The following is a 15,020-nucleotide window of genomic DNA, read 5'->3' on the forward strand; positions in this document are numbered from 1 at the left end:
TAAATCTTTGAGATATCCCAGAAATATTCCCAGGCCAATTTCATACAGCCGTCTAAACACAGAAAGTAGCTAAGCAAAGATTATGCTTACCAGTCGAAATACAATGCCCCATATTCAACTTGGATCTCAGCAGAGAATTGTTAAGCAGGACTTTTTGCTTAAAACAGCTCTATGAAATTTGGCCAAGGTACTCGCTCTATATCTTGTCTGTGAAAGTTATAACTCTGACAGAAAGTTCATCTGCAAGCAACAAACGTTGACCCAACTATATCCTTCTTCTTTATGGGACATCATCAAAACCAGAAGTTTCCACAGTGATTTTCTTTTTTACTGTTACTTGTATTTAGTTTATTTCATGCCAAAGTTGAGCTTCAATATGCAATTCTGTATAATTTATCAAATTCAGGTACAGTAATGCATCTGTTATGTATTATTCAACTATTTACACATGTTTTACATGAACATCTTTAACAAAATCAGAATTCTGAATAAGTTTTTTGTTGTCAGCAATCGTCACTTTTGTGTAGCTTTTTAAATGTAACCCCATATCTAGAATCCCCTGTGTAAAACAAAAGGCACAAAATGTTCAATGTCAAATATGTTTAGACATTGAAGAGTGGCATATTACGTAGTACTAAAAAACAAATGGCAAAAATCAATTTTGAAAGCCTTCTCTTGAGACGCATTATTTTATCTAAATAGTCTGAAGAATATCAAATTCAGTTCATATTTCTGTTGCATAAAAATAAAGTGCAATTACATGTAAGATGGTCATCGTTTCTTTATGTTCAAAACCACATTCAACATGGCTGACAGGGCTCAAATTCTTGCCACTGCTTCCTTAAGAGTCAGTGTTTACAGAAGTAGGGAACTTTGACTTACGTCAAACTTTGTTTCAGGGGTTAGCAATGTGCTTTTGCTTTTTTGCACGTGTACTCCATGATACTAAGCGTTCTACACATACACCACAGCTACATTGTAGCGCAGAAATTAAGCGCTTTTACAGTAAGCAGAGAATAGTGATAGTAATCGCAGAATTCGGCAGTAAGCAGAGTCATGAAATTGGGCCCAGATCAACATGACTCACCAGATTTAACATGGCTGACACAAACAGACAAATTTAGTACAGTAGCGCATTCCATATGCAAATGCATTGCAAAAGTTTACAAACAATTTTGGTTGGAATGTGTTGTGCGGCACCAATGTTAATAAAAAGTTTTTATGTTACAAAAAAATTGCATGTCGCAATACATGTACCGGTACGATGTACATGTATATGCCAAAAGCAGAACACAGCCCAGGCCTTTCTTTTGCAAAATCAAATGTCACGTTTTTCCAGCGTTTAAAAAGCACCTTGAAACGGTAGAAAACCATATTACTTTTTTACGAAGTCTAACAAAGACAAGACGTGCACATACAATTTTCAATTGGGGCAAGTAGCACTTCACACTATTGGTGAAAGTAGAAGCTCGGTAACTGGGACCAATTTCACTAGTACACACAGCAATTGTCGTGGTGCCCTGGTGCTTTTGCTACGGTGCCCTCTGCAATGTTCCAAAACAAATTGACATTTTCCATAAAAGTGCCCCTTACCACAGGTAAAATGGCTGTACCCATTTGAAGTTCAAGGCCGGTGCACAGCTTGACAAAATCTTTGGTCTGTATGAGCAATAAATGCCCTTAGATATGTCTGTATCTCACACAATCACAAAAATAAGATGATGAACTTCATGTTTAAAAAAAAAGTAATAATTAAATTTAAAACCACATTTTTTCAAAATATGACATTCAAAATGGAAATCACAGTGTGAAATAATCTAAAATAAAACTCCCCCCCCCCAACAAAAACAAAGTTAAGAAAAATTGTACAAAATGAACTTAACAATTTGTGATTTTTTTAATTTCCCCCATTACTTGCCTCAGACGTTTATATTGCAACTTGTGAAACTTTCACAACCAGTCTTAAAAGTGACAGCATTTAAAGGCAGTGGACATTATTGGTAATTACTCAAAATCATTATAAGCATAAAACCTTACTTGGTAATGAGTAATGGGTAGAGGTTGGTAGTTTAAAACATTGTGAGAAACGGCTCCCTCTGAAGTGTAGTAGTTTCGAAAAGGAAGTTTTCCACGAATTTGATTTCAAGACCTCAGATTTAGAACTTGAGGTCTCGAAATCAAGTATCTGAAAGCACAGAACTACGTGTGACAAGGGTGTTTTTTTTATTTCATTCATATCCTGTAACTTTGACGACCAATTGAGCTCAAATTTTCACATGTTTGTTATTTTATGCATATGTTGAGATACACCAAGTAATTTATAAGAAAACTGGTCTTTGACAATATTACCAACAGTGTCCACTCTCTTTAAACAGCTCTACGAAAATTGGGCTCAGGTTCCAGAACCAGGTTCCTCAGTCAGGGCTAAGAGTTGACACTAAACCACAGGGTTGGGCCAGTAAACTTTTAACCAAACAAATCCTGCTGTCTGGTGTTTTACAATTGAATAGTAATACATCCATGTGGATTTATCTTGAACAGAAACAAACTATGTGTTCAAAAACTGACATTGAGCCTTACAAATACACTTAAATTCTGTTGAGTAATGAAGTATACTTGATGCCCCAAAAGACAATTGAAATCAACATTACAGGCCTGGAGTTTCATTTTTGAGAGGGCAAGGCCGTTTTCATTTTTGAAAACGGCACTTCCATTTGAAAATCTTAAAGCCTATGGGCAACTTTTAAGGAGGCACCAAGGCCAAGATCAGGGCAACAGGGGCCATGGCCTAACCTTCTCTTAGTCATGGTGTCGAACTGCTTGAATAAAAAAAGTTACATACACGTTAAACTGTATCAGGATTCAAGGAAGGTTGTTCTCAGTTTCATTCTGGTCTTATACACAAATTTCTGCAGCCAATTTCATGAAACGCTAGCCTAAATCCTACAAAATGGATCTCGAATTAGGAAGAGTAACCCGTCCTAACTTAGGTTGGGTTCAATGCGTCCTACACCTTTGGATACGATACTAAACTCGTCCTTAGTCCTAAGACTAATCCTAAGTTAGGAAGAGTTTGGTGAAATCGACGGCTGGTCCAGTAAAAAAGTTGAGCTTCAAGCACTGCGGTCTTGTGGACTTTTCCGGCCAAATCCGTCCATGTCATTGCATTGTATATTCTCTACGAAGGTGGTACAAGTTGATGAATCTTATCGTTCAAGGCTTCTTCACTCTGCCACCAAGGAACCAAGTTTATCACCACAGTTTCAACTCAGTTTCCGACTAGTCAAGTTGGTTCTGCTGGTCACACGCATATTATTTATATACTATGACAAAGTTTGCAACACTCAACATCGCTAGAATTTGGTTGTGTTTTTTTCAATTTTCATCCGAGTCCAGCTCCATGTTATCGTCGCTGAAGGCTTGATCGGCAGCCGCGGTCCTGGAAAAACATACAAGAACATACTTTTCACTTGACTTATCAACAATAAAAAAAAACACATGACAGGTTTTAGCGAAGCGAGACACCCTTTTGACTTCAGTTTTTTCAAATAATAAAACACACTTAGGGAGACTATTTGACCATCTCCTTGGAATGTTCTCCCACTGGAATCTCAGACTAGCAGACACGCTCTCCAATAGTTGAATAACGATAGTTGCGACTCGACAAGCAATCAATAGTCGCGACTTTGATGCTAGCTGCAAGAGTCGCCCAGGCTTAGTCTTGAACATTAATATCTACTTACCCCTTGGGATTGTCGTTGGCTTCATTGTCATCTAGCTCCATTGGTTGCTCTCCAATCTGGTCTCCCGACGCCCCTGTTGATCGCTTCTTATCCTTCCTTGCCTCTTTTTTCTTCTCATCACTGGCTCCCTTGGACTTCCCCTTGCTATTCTCCTCTAAATTCAGTCCAGGAATCTGAAATCCTCCCTGGTTCCCTAACCCGAAAATCATATCAAGACGCTCCGAGAGGTTTCTCCTCCCATCGTCATTTGCCTCATCGTCTTCGTCCTCGGAATCCTCAGCAGTGACTTCGTTCTGGGAGTCCTCCCGAGATTTACCCTCAACATTTCTGGTTTTCTCCTCCCGGGGTTCATCACTTTTGGATTCATCCTCTTTGGGTTTGTCCTCTAGGAGGCCGTCCACTTTTGGTTTATCGTCCTGCGATTTAGCCTCTTCAGCCGTTCTTTCAGTGTCATTGACCACTTCAGTTCTTTTCAAATCTGATTCATCATCTGCAACCTTCACTTCGTTTGTGTTTCTCACTTCTGCCTCTCCATTTTGAGGTTCATTTGTGGCACTTGACGCTTCTTCCGTTGGGGTATTAGCGGTGGCTTTCGCTTCGGCGTTGGCCGTTTCTTGGTCCTCTGTACTGGGTTTGTCGCCAAGAGGTTCAGAGGTTGCGTTTTCTTCTTGCCTTTTCGCTTTGTGATCTGGTTTGAGCTCTTTCGCCGCGTTGTTCCCATCGACAGCTGTTATGTCTAAGGCATGAATAATGTACAAAATCAGTTAAGTCAATGTACAAAATCAGATTAAGTTACACCACTTGGAACCGAAACCATCACGTGAATCATGAAAAGTAAAACCATGTTCATACTTCCTGTGAATGCCAATACCATACAAATGTTGACGTCACAGCTGCTTTTTCGCGGCAAATATTTACCACAGTTCAGCTCTCTCAAATTCGCAGAAAGTATGAACCGGGTTGAACAGCACACCTTTAGGCCAAAAACCCCCCCCCCCCAAAACAGTTGATCGTTCCCGCCCACATCCTTTTGTGGGGCCACATCCTTTTATTTTTTTTAATTATTTTTTACTCCATCTTTTCAAAAGGACTGGCCTAGGAGCTTTTCCTGAATCTAACGTGATGCTCTCGAACATGTGTAACCGTCTGTTTCATAAAACAATAATAGTGAATGCCTACCAGCAAATCTGTTTACAAATCTGACCCTATTAATACTAATACATTAATAGTGTTAACACAGGTCCTCATGCAACAAATAGGTATAAAATAAGTTTGCAATGGGTTCAAATTGAAGAATTGGTGGCCTGTTTGATTTGAAATACTAAGCGGCCATCTTCCAAAAAAAAAAGTAAATAGTAAATAGTAAGGCCCTCATCCTCCTATTTTGAAAAATCCGGACGATCAACTGGTATTTTTTTTTATTTGGCCTTATGCCTGATGCTTGTTTTTGGAAAGGGTAAGGGCACATAAATTTATTTCTACAAGGAGGCTGACCTGTTTGCTCTGTTAATTCCCCTCGCTCGATCTCTTCTCCCTTCTTCTCCTCAGCACTGCCAGACGTTTCTTGCATTAGGCAAATAGATTTCAATTTGTTGTATAAATATTCTGCTTTCTTGCGTACCCTCTCGTCAGACTTGTACTTCCTTATCTGCAAACAGAGCGTAAACGCAATTTTAAAGTAAGATTTAGATGAATTCACAGAGACTCCTCCCCAAAAGTTTCAATTGAAGCAAATCACCTGACGCCACAATCACAGTGATGATTTAATTTCATTTCATTTTATCCTGATTGTGAAGCAGACGACTCTCAGAAAAGCAAACTTACATGTAACTAATGCACTGGAAAGTTTCAGTTTTCGAAGTGATGGGAGGAAAACCCCAGAAAAATATACCATTGAAAGTCCACGCAGTGCCCCCAGAGAGGTTCACTGCGGTGGAAGGCGAAAAAAAGGAACCACTATGCCAACCCGACTTGACAAATTTTGGAGTCAGTGTTACTTTCTGTTACACCGTGAGGTGCGCACTTTAGGTTACACAGCATTTACATTGTAGTCACTGTGTTGTTATTTCCCCCTTCGAGACTCTACTAGAATCGAAACGGCATGCCGTTAACTTTGTTTGTGACATTTTTTAGGCCCTTTTGGTTGGAAAGCAGTTGGCAACAGCTAATTCTAATTAATTCTCAATTGTACATCTTCTATTTATAAGTCAAGTTGATGGAGTTTACCTTCTTGATGGTCTGGACGAAGTCTTTGCTCTTCCTTAGAATACCAGGTGTGAGTGAGTCACTCATTGCATCAATCTGGGCCATCACTGACACACTCTTAGCTGGATCCTTAAAAACAAATCAAGAAATTTCAATTCTTAATTCGATTCTCTCTATTTGTCACACACAGACCGTTGGCATTGGATTGGTGGAACACGCATCACGTGTCATCCTCTTTACTTTCTTTCTTAATCGCTGCAGTACCTGCTGCCATCAGAGTGGTAAAACATCTGCTCTGGCACCGCAAAGATCCTGGGTTTGGACATATTTTATCAAGTACAAGAGCTAACCTACATTTACCCATGGTATAGAATATTCAGGGTATTCAATTGATATTTTTCTGATTTTCCAAAGGGCAAAAAATGTTCAGAAATCAGGCTAAAGTAGGAAGAATATCATGTCTGCTACTAGTTAGACTCAATTGTCAAGACAAGTAATGGTGTATGGGTAAAAACACAAATAAAATTCCTTTAAAACTGGACGCTATTGGTAAATGTCAAAGACTAGTCTTCTCACTTAGTGTCTCTAAACATATGTGTAAAATAACAAACGTGTGAAAATTTGAGCTCAGTTGTGAGATAATGAAAGCAAAAACGCCCTTGTCACACGAAGTTATGTGCTTTCAGATGCTTGATTTTGAGACCATAAACTCGAAATCTGAGGTCTCGAAATCAAACTCGTGGAAAATTACTTCTTTCTCAAAAACTACGCCACTTCAGAGGGAGCCGTTTCTCACAATGTTTTATAATATTAACCTCTCCCCATTACTCGTTACCAAGTAATCTTTTATGCTAATAATTATTTTGAGTAATTACCAATAGTGTCCACTGCCTTTAAATGTTGCTACTTACCGGGTGGTCCATACTCAAGGATACTTTCAGCTCTAAGTGCAGTCTCTCAACAGTCTCTTCTGTCTTCAGAACTGGAAACATTACAAAATACAGCAGTTAAAACACTTGGTTATGACATGGTACATTTGTTAACAGTGCTAACAATGTGTGACTGGTTCCAAAAAACGTTTGCTTAGCAGAAAAACTTGTGACTGCCAACAAGGGGAGACAAGTTGGTAGAGCCCTGCCACATAAATACAGAAAAGCAGGCCCCAATTTCATGGCTCTGCTTACCGTCGAATTCAGGTCTTTTGATCACCTCCACTTGTATGGCAAGCGCCAAATGTCTGCGCCAGCTGTTAAAGTGCAGAATGCCAAGTAACGTGGAGTATGCATGTGTACAAGAAAAAATTCCCTGCTTACCCCTGAAATACCTGTAAGCACAGAATGACCTGCTACCGATTCTTTGCTTAGAGTAAGTAGAGCCATTAAATTGGGCCCAGGTTGAAATCACAATTTGTCTTTTTTTAACTAAAAATTATGAACATGTCCGGAGTAAGTTTCCCCTTCTTAACTAATTGCTTGGCAACACCGTCTTAAAAACAGTTCTGTGAATTTTGTGCCGGTACTTGCACTTTTCCGCAAGTAGGCAACAATTTCACACAAACAAACCAAAAACTGGCACCCCCAAACAAAGATAATGACACGCTTATCCAGAGAGTGTTGGGTCAAATTTCACTCTAGTTAATTTTTACCCAGTCAGTTTCCCTTGTTGGTTACTATTTGATACAAATAATAGTCTACAAATTTGATGCTATTTGAGTCAAAGTTATTTACCTTTCTTCTTCTCCGGTTTTCTCTTCTCAAATTTATCTCGCTTTGATATTCTGTTAAAAATAAATATCAAACAAATACAGTCAAAAACTAATGAGACACTTCAAAAAATCTTAAAGTTAATGGCAACACAAACTTACTTGGTTAGAGGGACAGCAGCTTTTGATAATATAAAGCATATTGAGAGCAATTTCACCTCAATGTAATGTGGTTATGGAAAATGTATATCCCCCAAATTTGAATCAGAGAAACGTTCCTGTCAGAAACATTCCTCAAATCGGAAATCCCGGTGCCCGACAGAAGAGGGAAAAGGACATGAGGGGAGTCCTTTCTTCACTTACTCTTTGTCGTTGCTTTGCTCCACAGTTATGTCTTGCCGCTTGTTTTCTTTTGTTTTCTGTAAATGAAAAGCAGTAAGAAAATTGAAAATGGTGGTTAAAGTTACAGGGTTAGAAATTAACACCATGCCCGAGGACAGTTATCCAAAGTTTGGCCAGTTAACTGAAGACCAGAGGAGTCCTGTGGTATTGTGTTTGTCGATTGAATAATGTTACCTCAGTTTGTAATATCTTTGTACCTTTTGGGGGGAAATGTGGCTTACAAGAATGTACAGGCTGCCATTATATTCAGCTCAATGGGAGACAAGTACGCTTGTTCCAAGATTGTTCCTTGGGTCATGGCAAAGGTTGAGGGCCTATTCAATTCACTCACACGAGAACATTAATTCTCGATGCTTATTTTGAGAACAGTTGCCATCTTTTCTTTGTCAGGTCAGGGTTTCATTGTCGGAATGATATTTTCATAGAAAAAGGATCACTCAAAAACTTTTCACCAGACAGCACAGAAAATTTTTCAGAATACCCCTTATGAACTGGATAAACAAAGCCTTGTGAGGCAAAATATATTTTCCCACTGCCAAGATGGACCCCAATACCAACCTGCTCCTCAAGTTGTTTCCTCTTGGCTTCTTCCTCCCGTCTCTTCTTAGCATCCTCCTCCCGTCTTTTTCTTTCTTCCTCCTCTCGTCGTCTCGTTTCTTCCTGTCGCCTCTTTCTCTCCTCTTCTCGTTTCTTCTTGGCTTCCAGTTCCTTCTTCTTCTCTTCGAGCTTCTTCCGCATCTTCTCTTCCTTCTTTCGCTCTTTCTCCTCATTTTTTTTTCTCTCTTTCTCTTGTCTGTTTGAGAATTGAGAATTAAATGGAGTCAACAAAAATTCAGCTCGGTCAATGAAAAAGTTGATGAAAAGCCGTTATACACATACAGCAAAAATATCACAGGCCTATTATACAGGAGCCGATATTATTATTCTTATTTCTTTATGAGCCAAAGAATCTCAGTCACCTTTTCTTGTCTTTGTCCTCTTTCTTCTTCGCCTTCTCCGCTTTGCGGTCGGCAGAATCTATCTTTGGAGTAGTATCTCCCTCTGTCGGTTTATCCATCTCATCCTCATCATCCTCATCATCATCATCTTCATCTTCAGAAACCCTCTGCTTTATCGGCTCCTCCTTCACCTTGACAACAACTGGCTCTTTCTTCACCTTCTTTTTGGTCTCCTTCTTGGCTTTGATCTTCAACGGGGTCTCGTCGATGACCAGATTGTCGCTGTCTCCGTCGCTGAGATCCAGCCCGGCTTCCTCATCCTCGTCGCTCTCCCCATGTTTATCTTTGGACTCCGAAGAGCTCCTCTTCTTCTTCTTTTTCTTTTTCTGCGCTTTCTCTAGACGCTCCATCTCCTCTTGGAGGCGCTCTTTTTCCCGCATCAGTCGGTACTGCACCTCTTGTTTCTTCTTCTTTTCATCCTCCAGCTTGGCCTTCTTCTCCTCCTCGCGCTTGCGCCACTTGGAGACATAGTCGCTGCCGTCAGACGAGTCGTCAGAACTGTAACATAACCAAGAAAGTACAGTATAGAAAATTTGTTTGCACTACTTTACAGGTAACAAATGACATAGTAAACAATCAATGTTTTTAAATATATTTGCCTGTGTTATAATGGTCGATGGTTTGCTAAGTAAAAGGTTCAAAAGTCCACAAGCAAGAGAATATACTTATGTTGATGATTGCTACAAGTTCAATACAATACCTCTTTCAGTTACTAACCTGCTCAAGCTGATACTCAGGTCTCCCTTTGAAGTCACCGGCTTGCTCGGCGTTTTCTTCTTGCTAGAGGGAGCCCTTGGCTTTTTCTCAGCTAAATTGAACACACAAGATCAAAATAAAGATACATCAGGTGCTGAGCCTAACTTCATAGAGCTTTGCCCAATCTTTTTCTGTCGGCAAGTTTTTGTGCTAACAGGCGTTATGTACTCCTGATTATGAAGTTGTACACTTTATTCATACAAAATTAAGATTTTTGGGGGCTTTGTGCTTATTCTGACCTTTTGGTTTCTTTGCAGATTTTTCCTTCTTCTCTTTCTTGACTTTCTCCTTCTTAGGTTTCTTAACGACGGGTTCGTCCTCACTCTCGCTGCCATCAGACGCCATTGACGCCTCTTCCTCTTCATCCGCTCCGCTGTCTGAGTCACTCGCTGCTTTCGATTTTTTCCTCCCCTTAGATTTTTTGGAGCTACTCTTTCTTCCACTACTGGCCTTTACAGGGACGAACTCCTGATGTAGGATAGGTATACATTTGGTAAACACTTTTAAATATTCGGATTAAAAACTACTGGTTTTGAAGCCTACAGCAGCTTCCGATAGTATGAAGCATTATAAGAAACATTTAAGAAGTCAATAAAAATGCATTTATCATTGTTACTTTGGTGTATGAGATGCTCGTAAGATCTGTTCTATAGGATGCAAAATGTTCCGTGAGAAGCCAGCATACATGTAATATGCTGTAAAGAAAACATATGTGTTTGTGTAGTGAGTGCACTATGACGTCATGTGTATTATTAGTAAGCTGTGTTTATGTTGAGGTTCGAATAATACAAGAAAAATGGGCCAGTCCAGCAGTTCTTTGAGATGAAGATTTGAAATTTCTTACGTCACTTTCTTCCTCTTCTTCATCTTCCTCTGAGGGTTCGTCATAGTCTTCTTCATCAGGCTCTTCATCTTCACTGGTGACCTCTACACTTTTCTTTGATGACTTCTTGGCCTGCAATGGCGTGTAAACATAAGTGGCCCAGTTACATAAAGCTAATAAGAACATTCTGCTGAACAAATTTCTTGGCTAAGCAAGAGTTAACCAGGGTACCGGTTTGCAGGAATGGTAACTGTATAACCTGGCTGGTAACCAACTTTTGCCAAGTTTCTTTGTGCTTACGGGCTTCAATAATTGGGCCCAGTTCAATATTAGTTCTGCATGAATTTTTTTCTTAAAAATTGCTTCTCAAGATAACCCCGCAACTCGATTAGAAATAAGGGATGTAAAGGGGAGCGACGAGTTCTTAAACGGCAGTTTAAAACCAGCAGGGTCGTTGCCATGTGATAAAAATTCCCGAGCCAAAGGCCCTTATTGCACGGCCACAACCCTGCAAGGTTTTAAACGGCAGTTTAAGAACGATTGACTATTCTTTTATTCCTCATTCATAAATGCCTTATTGGTTAAAAGGCGTAATAAAGTTATAAACTCTGTAAAATTATCCGTTTTCCGACGTCCGTGAGCTCTGTACATACGTGTGTTTTATACACATCAGTGTATAGTAAGGGTAAAAACAAATTATATTCTTTATTCCTGATGCAAAACTAATAGCCAGGGTTCTTTCTTTTTGTGGAAGACAAAAATTTGTTACTACCCACATAGTCTCACCTTTGGAGTTTTTGCACTTGATTTACGTTTGGTTGGCTTGGATTTCTTTTCTGCCTTTGTTTTTTTGCTCTTCTTGGTCGGCTTCTCCTCTTCATCTGAAGACTCCGGTGCAACTTCTTCCTCCTCCTCCTCTGCCTCCTTCTCTTCTTCATCTGCTGCTTCTTCCTCAACACCCTCCTCCATATCTTCCTCTTCAGAGGTGGATGTGGGTTGCTAACGAAACAATAACAATAATAATAATAGATTCCCTTTGAAATACTTGAAGCAATAGTTTTTCAGAAATGAGTAAAACAACTATATAGCACTTGTCACATTATGTCTAGATGCGCTTTACATTAGTGCCCAGGGGTGGATTTCACAAAGAAGTAAGACTAGTCTTATCCCGAGTTAGGACGAGTAACTCGTCCTAACTTAGGACTAGCATTAAGTTTGAAATAATTCCTAGGACTAGTCCTAAGTTAGGACTAGTCTTAAGTTAGTACTAGTCATAAGTTAGGACTAGTCCAACCTCGTAACAAGGGGTGATAGATCTCGCCGCGCCATTTTTTCCCAGCATGCCTCTCCTAAAAGGCAGTTCCTTCAAGGCGAAATTTGCCTGACTAACAAAGTTAAATGCGTATGTCAAGATGTGCTTTGTTGTGCTCGCAAAGTCTGAACCGGCCAGAAATTATGTCAAGTTAAACTCATTCCTCGAGGGTGGAACAAGTTTAGCCGCAGAAAATGTGAGAAGATAACAAGAAATGGACAGGGCTTAATTGACCAAAACTCTGAGGCAGCAGAAGACCAAGACAAATGGAGTTTCTGTGTGACAAATGCCATCACAAATATCACCAGGCCTGGAATCTCATCTTTGAGAGGGCAAGGCCATTTTCATTGGAGATCTTAAAGGCTATGGGAAACCTTTAAAGGGGCACCAAGGCCAAGACTAGGGCAATGGAGCCCAAGGCCTCTGTGGCCTCGATGGCCAAAACTCTATGAGACAGAAGGAAAACAAACAAAATTATTAAGTGCTAGTTTTGTTTACACACTGCTTTACCTGTCCGGAATACATGACATCTGGGTTTTCAATGATCTCGATGAGTCCCATGTTGAATGCTTTGTGCTTCTTGTGGGTTTGACCATATTTGGCTTTGTACTTCTCATAGGGAAACAGGTCCTTAGAAAACATAAATGCTCTGGAAAATAAAACAATAAACAACAAGTCAATCATCATTATCCTTATTTACTGTGAATTTTCAGAATGGACAATAATGTATGGCTCTCAACGACTATGGATTGAAATTGTAGTTGAAATTGAAAATGTACTGGGTTCTTTTATGTTCTTTACACAACACAGCTTTACGTTCCATCTGAAGGAAGAAGCAATAACAGTTAAGCATCTTATTTAAGGTAAGGACACAAGTGTCAAAACTGGGTCATGAACCTAAACTCCGGAGTCCAGTATGTTTGACAGCTCGGCCAGGACACAGCTCATGATTGTTCAAGAGATTTATTTTTGAAGAAAATTCCTATGATGGAAGATATAGACTTAAATCATGACATTGCATGTATACAAAAGTGTTGCAAAAGCATGGCCTTCTGGCAGCCACAAAGTGAACACAGATCTACAAAGTGAAAGATTCTTACGTTTCATGAGTTCCATAGAAGAAAATTGGAAGCTTGTTTGGTGGTGGCTTCACTCCTCCCTCCGGTACCTCATCGATCTGCGGACAAAAACAAAACAGGAAAAGAATAAATCACCACAACAATTTATAAAAGTGATTGATGTACAATCAGAAACAACTGAAGATAAACTCAACAGGGCCCAATTTCATGGCTCTGCTTACCGCCAAATTTTGCGGTTATGATCACCATCCACCGCTTACTGTGCAAGCACCAAACTGCTGCGCTAGCTGTGTAAGCGCAAGAATGCCTAGTAACGTGAAGTACGCATGCACACAAGCAAAAATTCCCCTTTAGTTCATGAAACACACTTGAGGTAAGCGTGGAATTCCCTGTTTCCTTAAGCGCCGATTCTCGCTTACAGTAAGCAGAGCTATAAATTTGGGCCCTGATCTGTTCCAGAACCATGATTGACGATTTTTCACAGCAATATTATTGTTTTGGATGACTGAAGATGAACAATACAAATTGAAGTAATAATAATATATAATAGTGGCATTTTATACTTTCTCTAGACTTACCCTTGCTGGCCAGTGGGGCCACCCTTTCATCTTGGCAAACACCTTTTCTCCGGGCTTGAAGTGTCCGTCAGCCATCTTTGTTTACCTCTTGAGTCCTCTGATGAGAGCTGAACTTGAATAGTTTTGCTATACGACAACAACAAACAAGAAACTCAACTTAATACTTTTCATCATGCAGCGTCATTTCTGCGTCTTTTCTTCTTGATGCATTTCTTAAATTGAAGTCTTGTTCTTATAAATGCACATTAATTAAGTCTTCTTTATATAATGTCTTGATCATTGACATTTTCTGCTCACCCACAATAAAACACGATGTCAGGGGTTGTAAGCTCAATGAGGAGAATTCAGAAAACACTTTTTTAAAATTTAGACTGAGGGTAACGTTATCACAACTAGTTTCAAATAAGAACTGTAGGTGTTTAGTGGTGGCTGGCAAACGTGTTTAATATAAATAGATAGGATTTACTACACTATATATTGACCTACTTTTGATGATAGGCCCTAGCTAAAACAGGGGAAAACAAAAGGCCTATTATATTGAAATAGCGTCAATTTCTATTTCCACATGAACCTGCACAAAAAGTACAAACTCTACTACTAGCTAGCTAGCTCTCTTCTTGGGTCAGGACGAGTAATTACACACTTTTTTTGAGCTTGATTGGTAAAAAATTCAAACGCTATTACTGCACCCCCCCCCCCCCCCAATAAGAGAACAAAACCGCCCACTCCCACTGGCCAGGCTAGGCCGGCTGAAAAAGAAACAGGGGTACTCCGAAACAGGCCTAGCTAGTCAGGTAAAATTACTTAATTGTTATAGAACTAAATAAGTAAAAAACACATCCTTTAAACTGCAAGCAAACACAACCACCATCCACAAACATGGCTTACTTTTAACAGTTGTGGTGGTAAAAAATTAAAAAGCAAGTTTCACATCAGAAAGAAAAAAAAAGTGATATTTTCAGACAGTCAAAACTATTTTGTATGGTCTTATTCTAATCGAAATTTCGAGTCGACCTATCTTAATCACTCTCCAACCAAATATGGAAAGCATACAAACCCAGTATCTATGATAGATGAGTTGAGCTAGCTGCACCTAGAAGAACTTAAACCCCAGTTTACTTCAAAATAGCAGCCGGTCCTGCAGTGTGTGCAGTGGCGAAACGGCGAAACAGCGGGAAATCCAGTAAGCCGTAAATGTGTGGATTTATTTCCACACACAGAGAGCATAGAGTGATTGAACAGAGAATTATCGCCAGTACTCAATCACTAAAACGTACCCAGTACAAGGAGCTCCGAAACGTGTATGGAGCGCACATGATTTTGCGGGCAACAAAATGTTCACACTTTCTTTGAATTCAAAAAGTCCAACTATTCGAATTTAAATCAACTCATAAAATTATAGGTTGATCGATTATCAACAAT

The 15,020-nt window shown here is 39.6% G+C and overlaps 1 protein-coding gene across 1 annotated transcript; it reads right to left on the bottom strand.

Annotated features, from left to right (window-relative positions):
- Window positions 1-99: 99 nt before the first annotated feature.
- On the bottom strand, window positions 100-14,843 carry LOC139937457 (uncharacterized). Its single transcript, XM_071932603.1, has 17 exons — window positions 14,656-14,843; window positions 13,599-13,724; window positions 13,042-13,118; window positions 12,452-12,590; window positions 11,416-11,628; window positions 10,651-10,761; window positions 10,046-10,274; window positions 9,768-9,858; window positions 9,012-9,548; window positions 8,611-8,845; window positions 8,014-8,069; window positions 7,676-7,725; window positions 6,860-6,930; window positions 5,970-6,077; window positions 5,238-5,391; window positions 3,744-4,479; window positions 100-3,439 (listed from the first exon to the last, which is right to left on the bottom strand). Exons 2-17 carry the CDS (start codon window positions 13,671-13,673, stop codon window positions 3,376-3,378), a joined length of 2,946 nt encoding a protein of 981 aa, XP_071788704.1. The 5' UTR covers window positions 13,674-13,724; window positions 14,656-14,843; the 3' UTR covers window positions 100-3,375.
- Between the last annotated feature and the right edge of the window lie 177 nt (window positions 14,844-15,020).

The sequence above is a fragment of the Asterias amurensis genome, chromosome 5, assembly GCF_032118995.1.
Source record: "Asterias amurensis chromosome 5, ASM3211899v1".
Classification (NCBI taxonomy): Eukaryota; Metazoa; Echinodermata; class Asteroidea; order Forcipulatida; family Asteriidae; genus Asterias; species Asterias amurensis.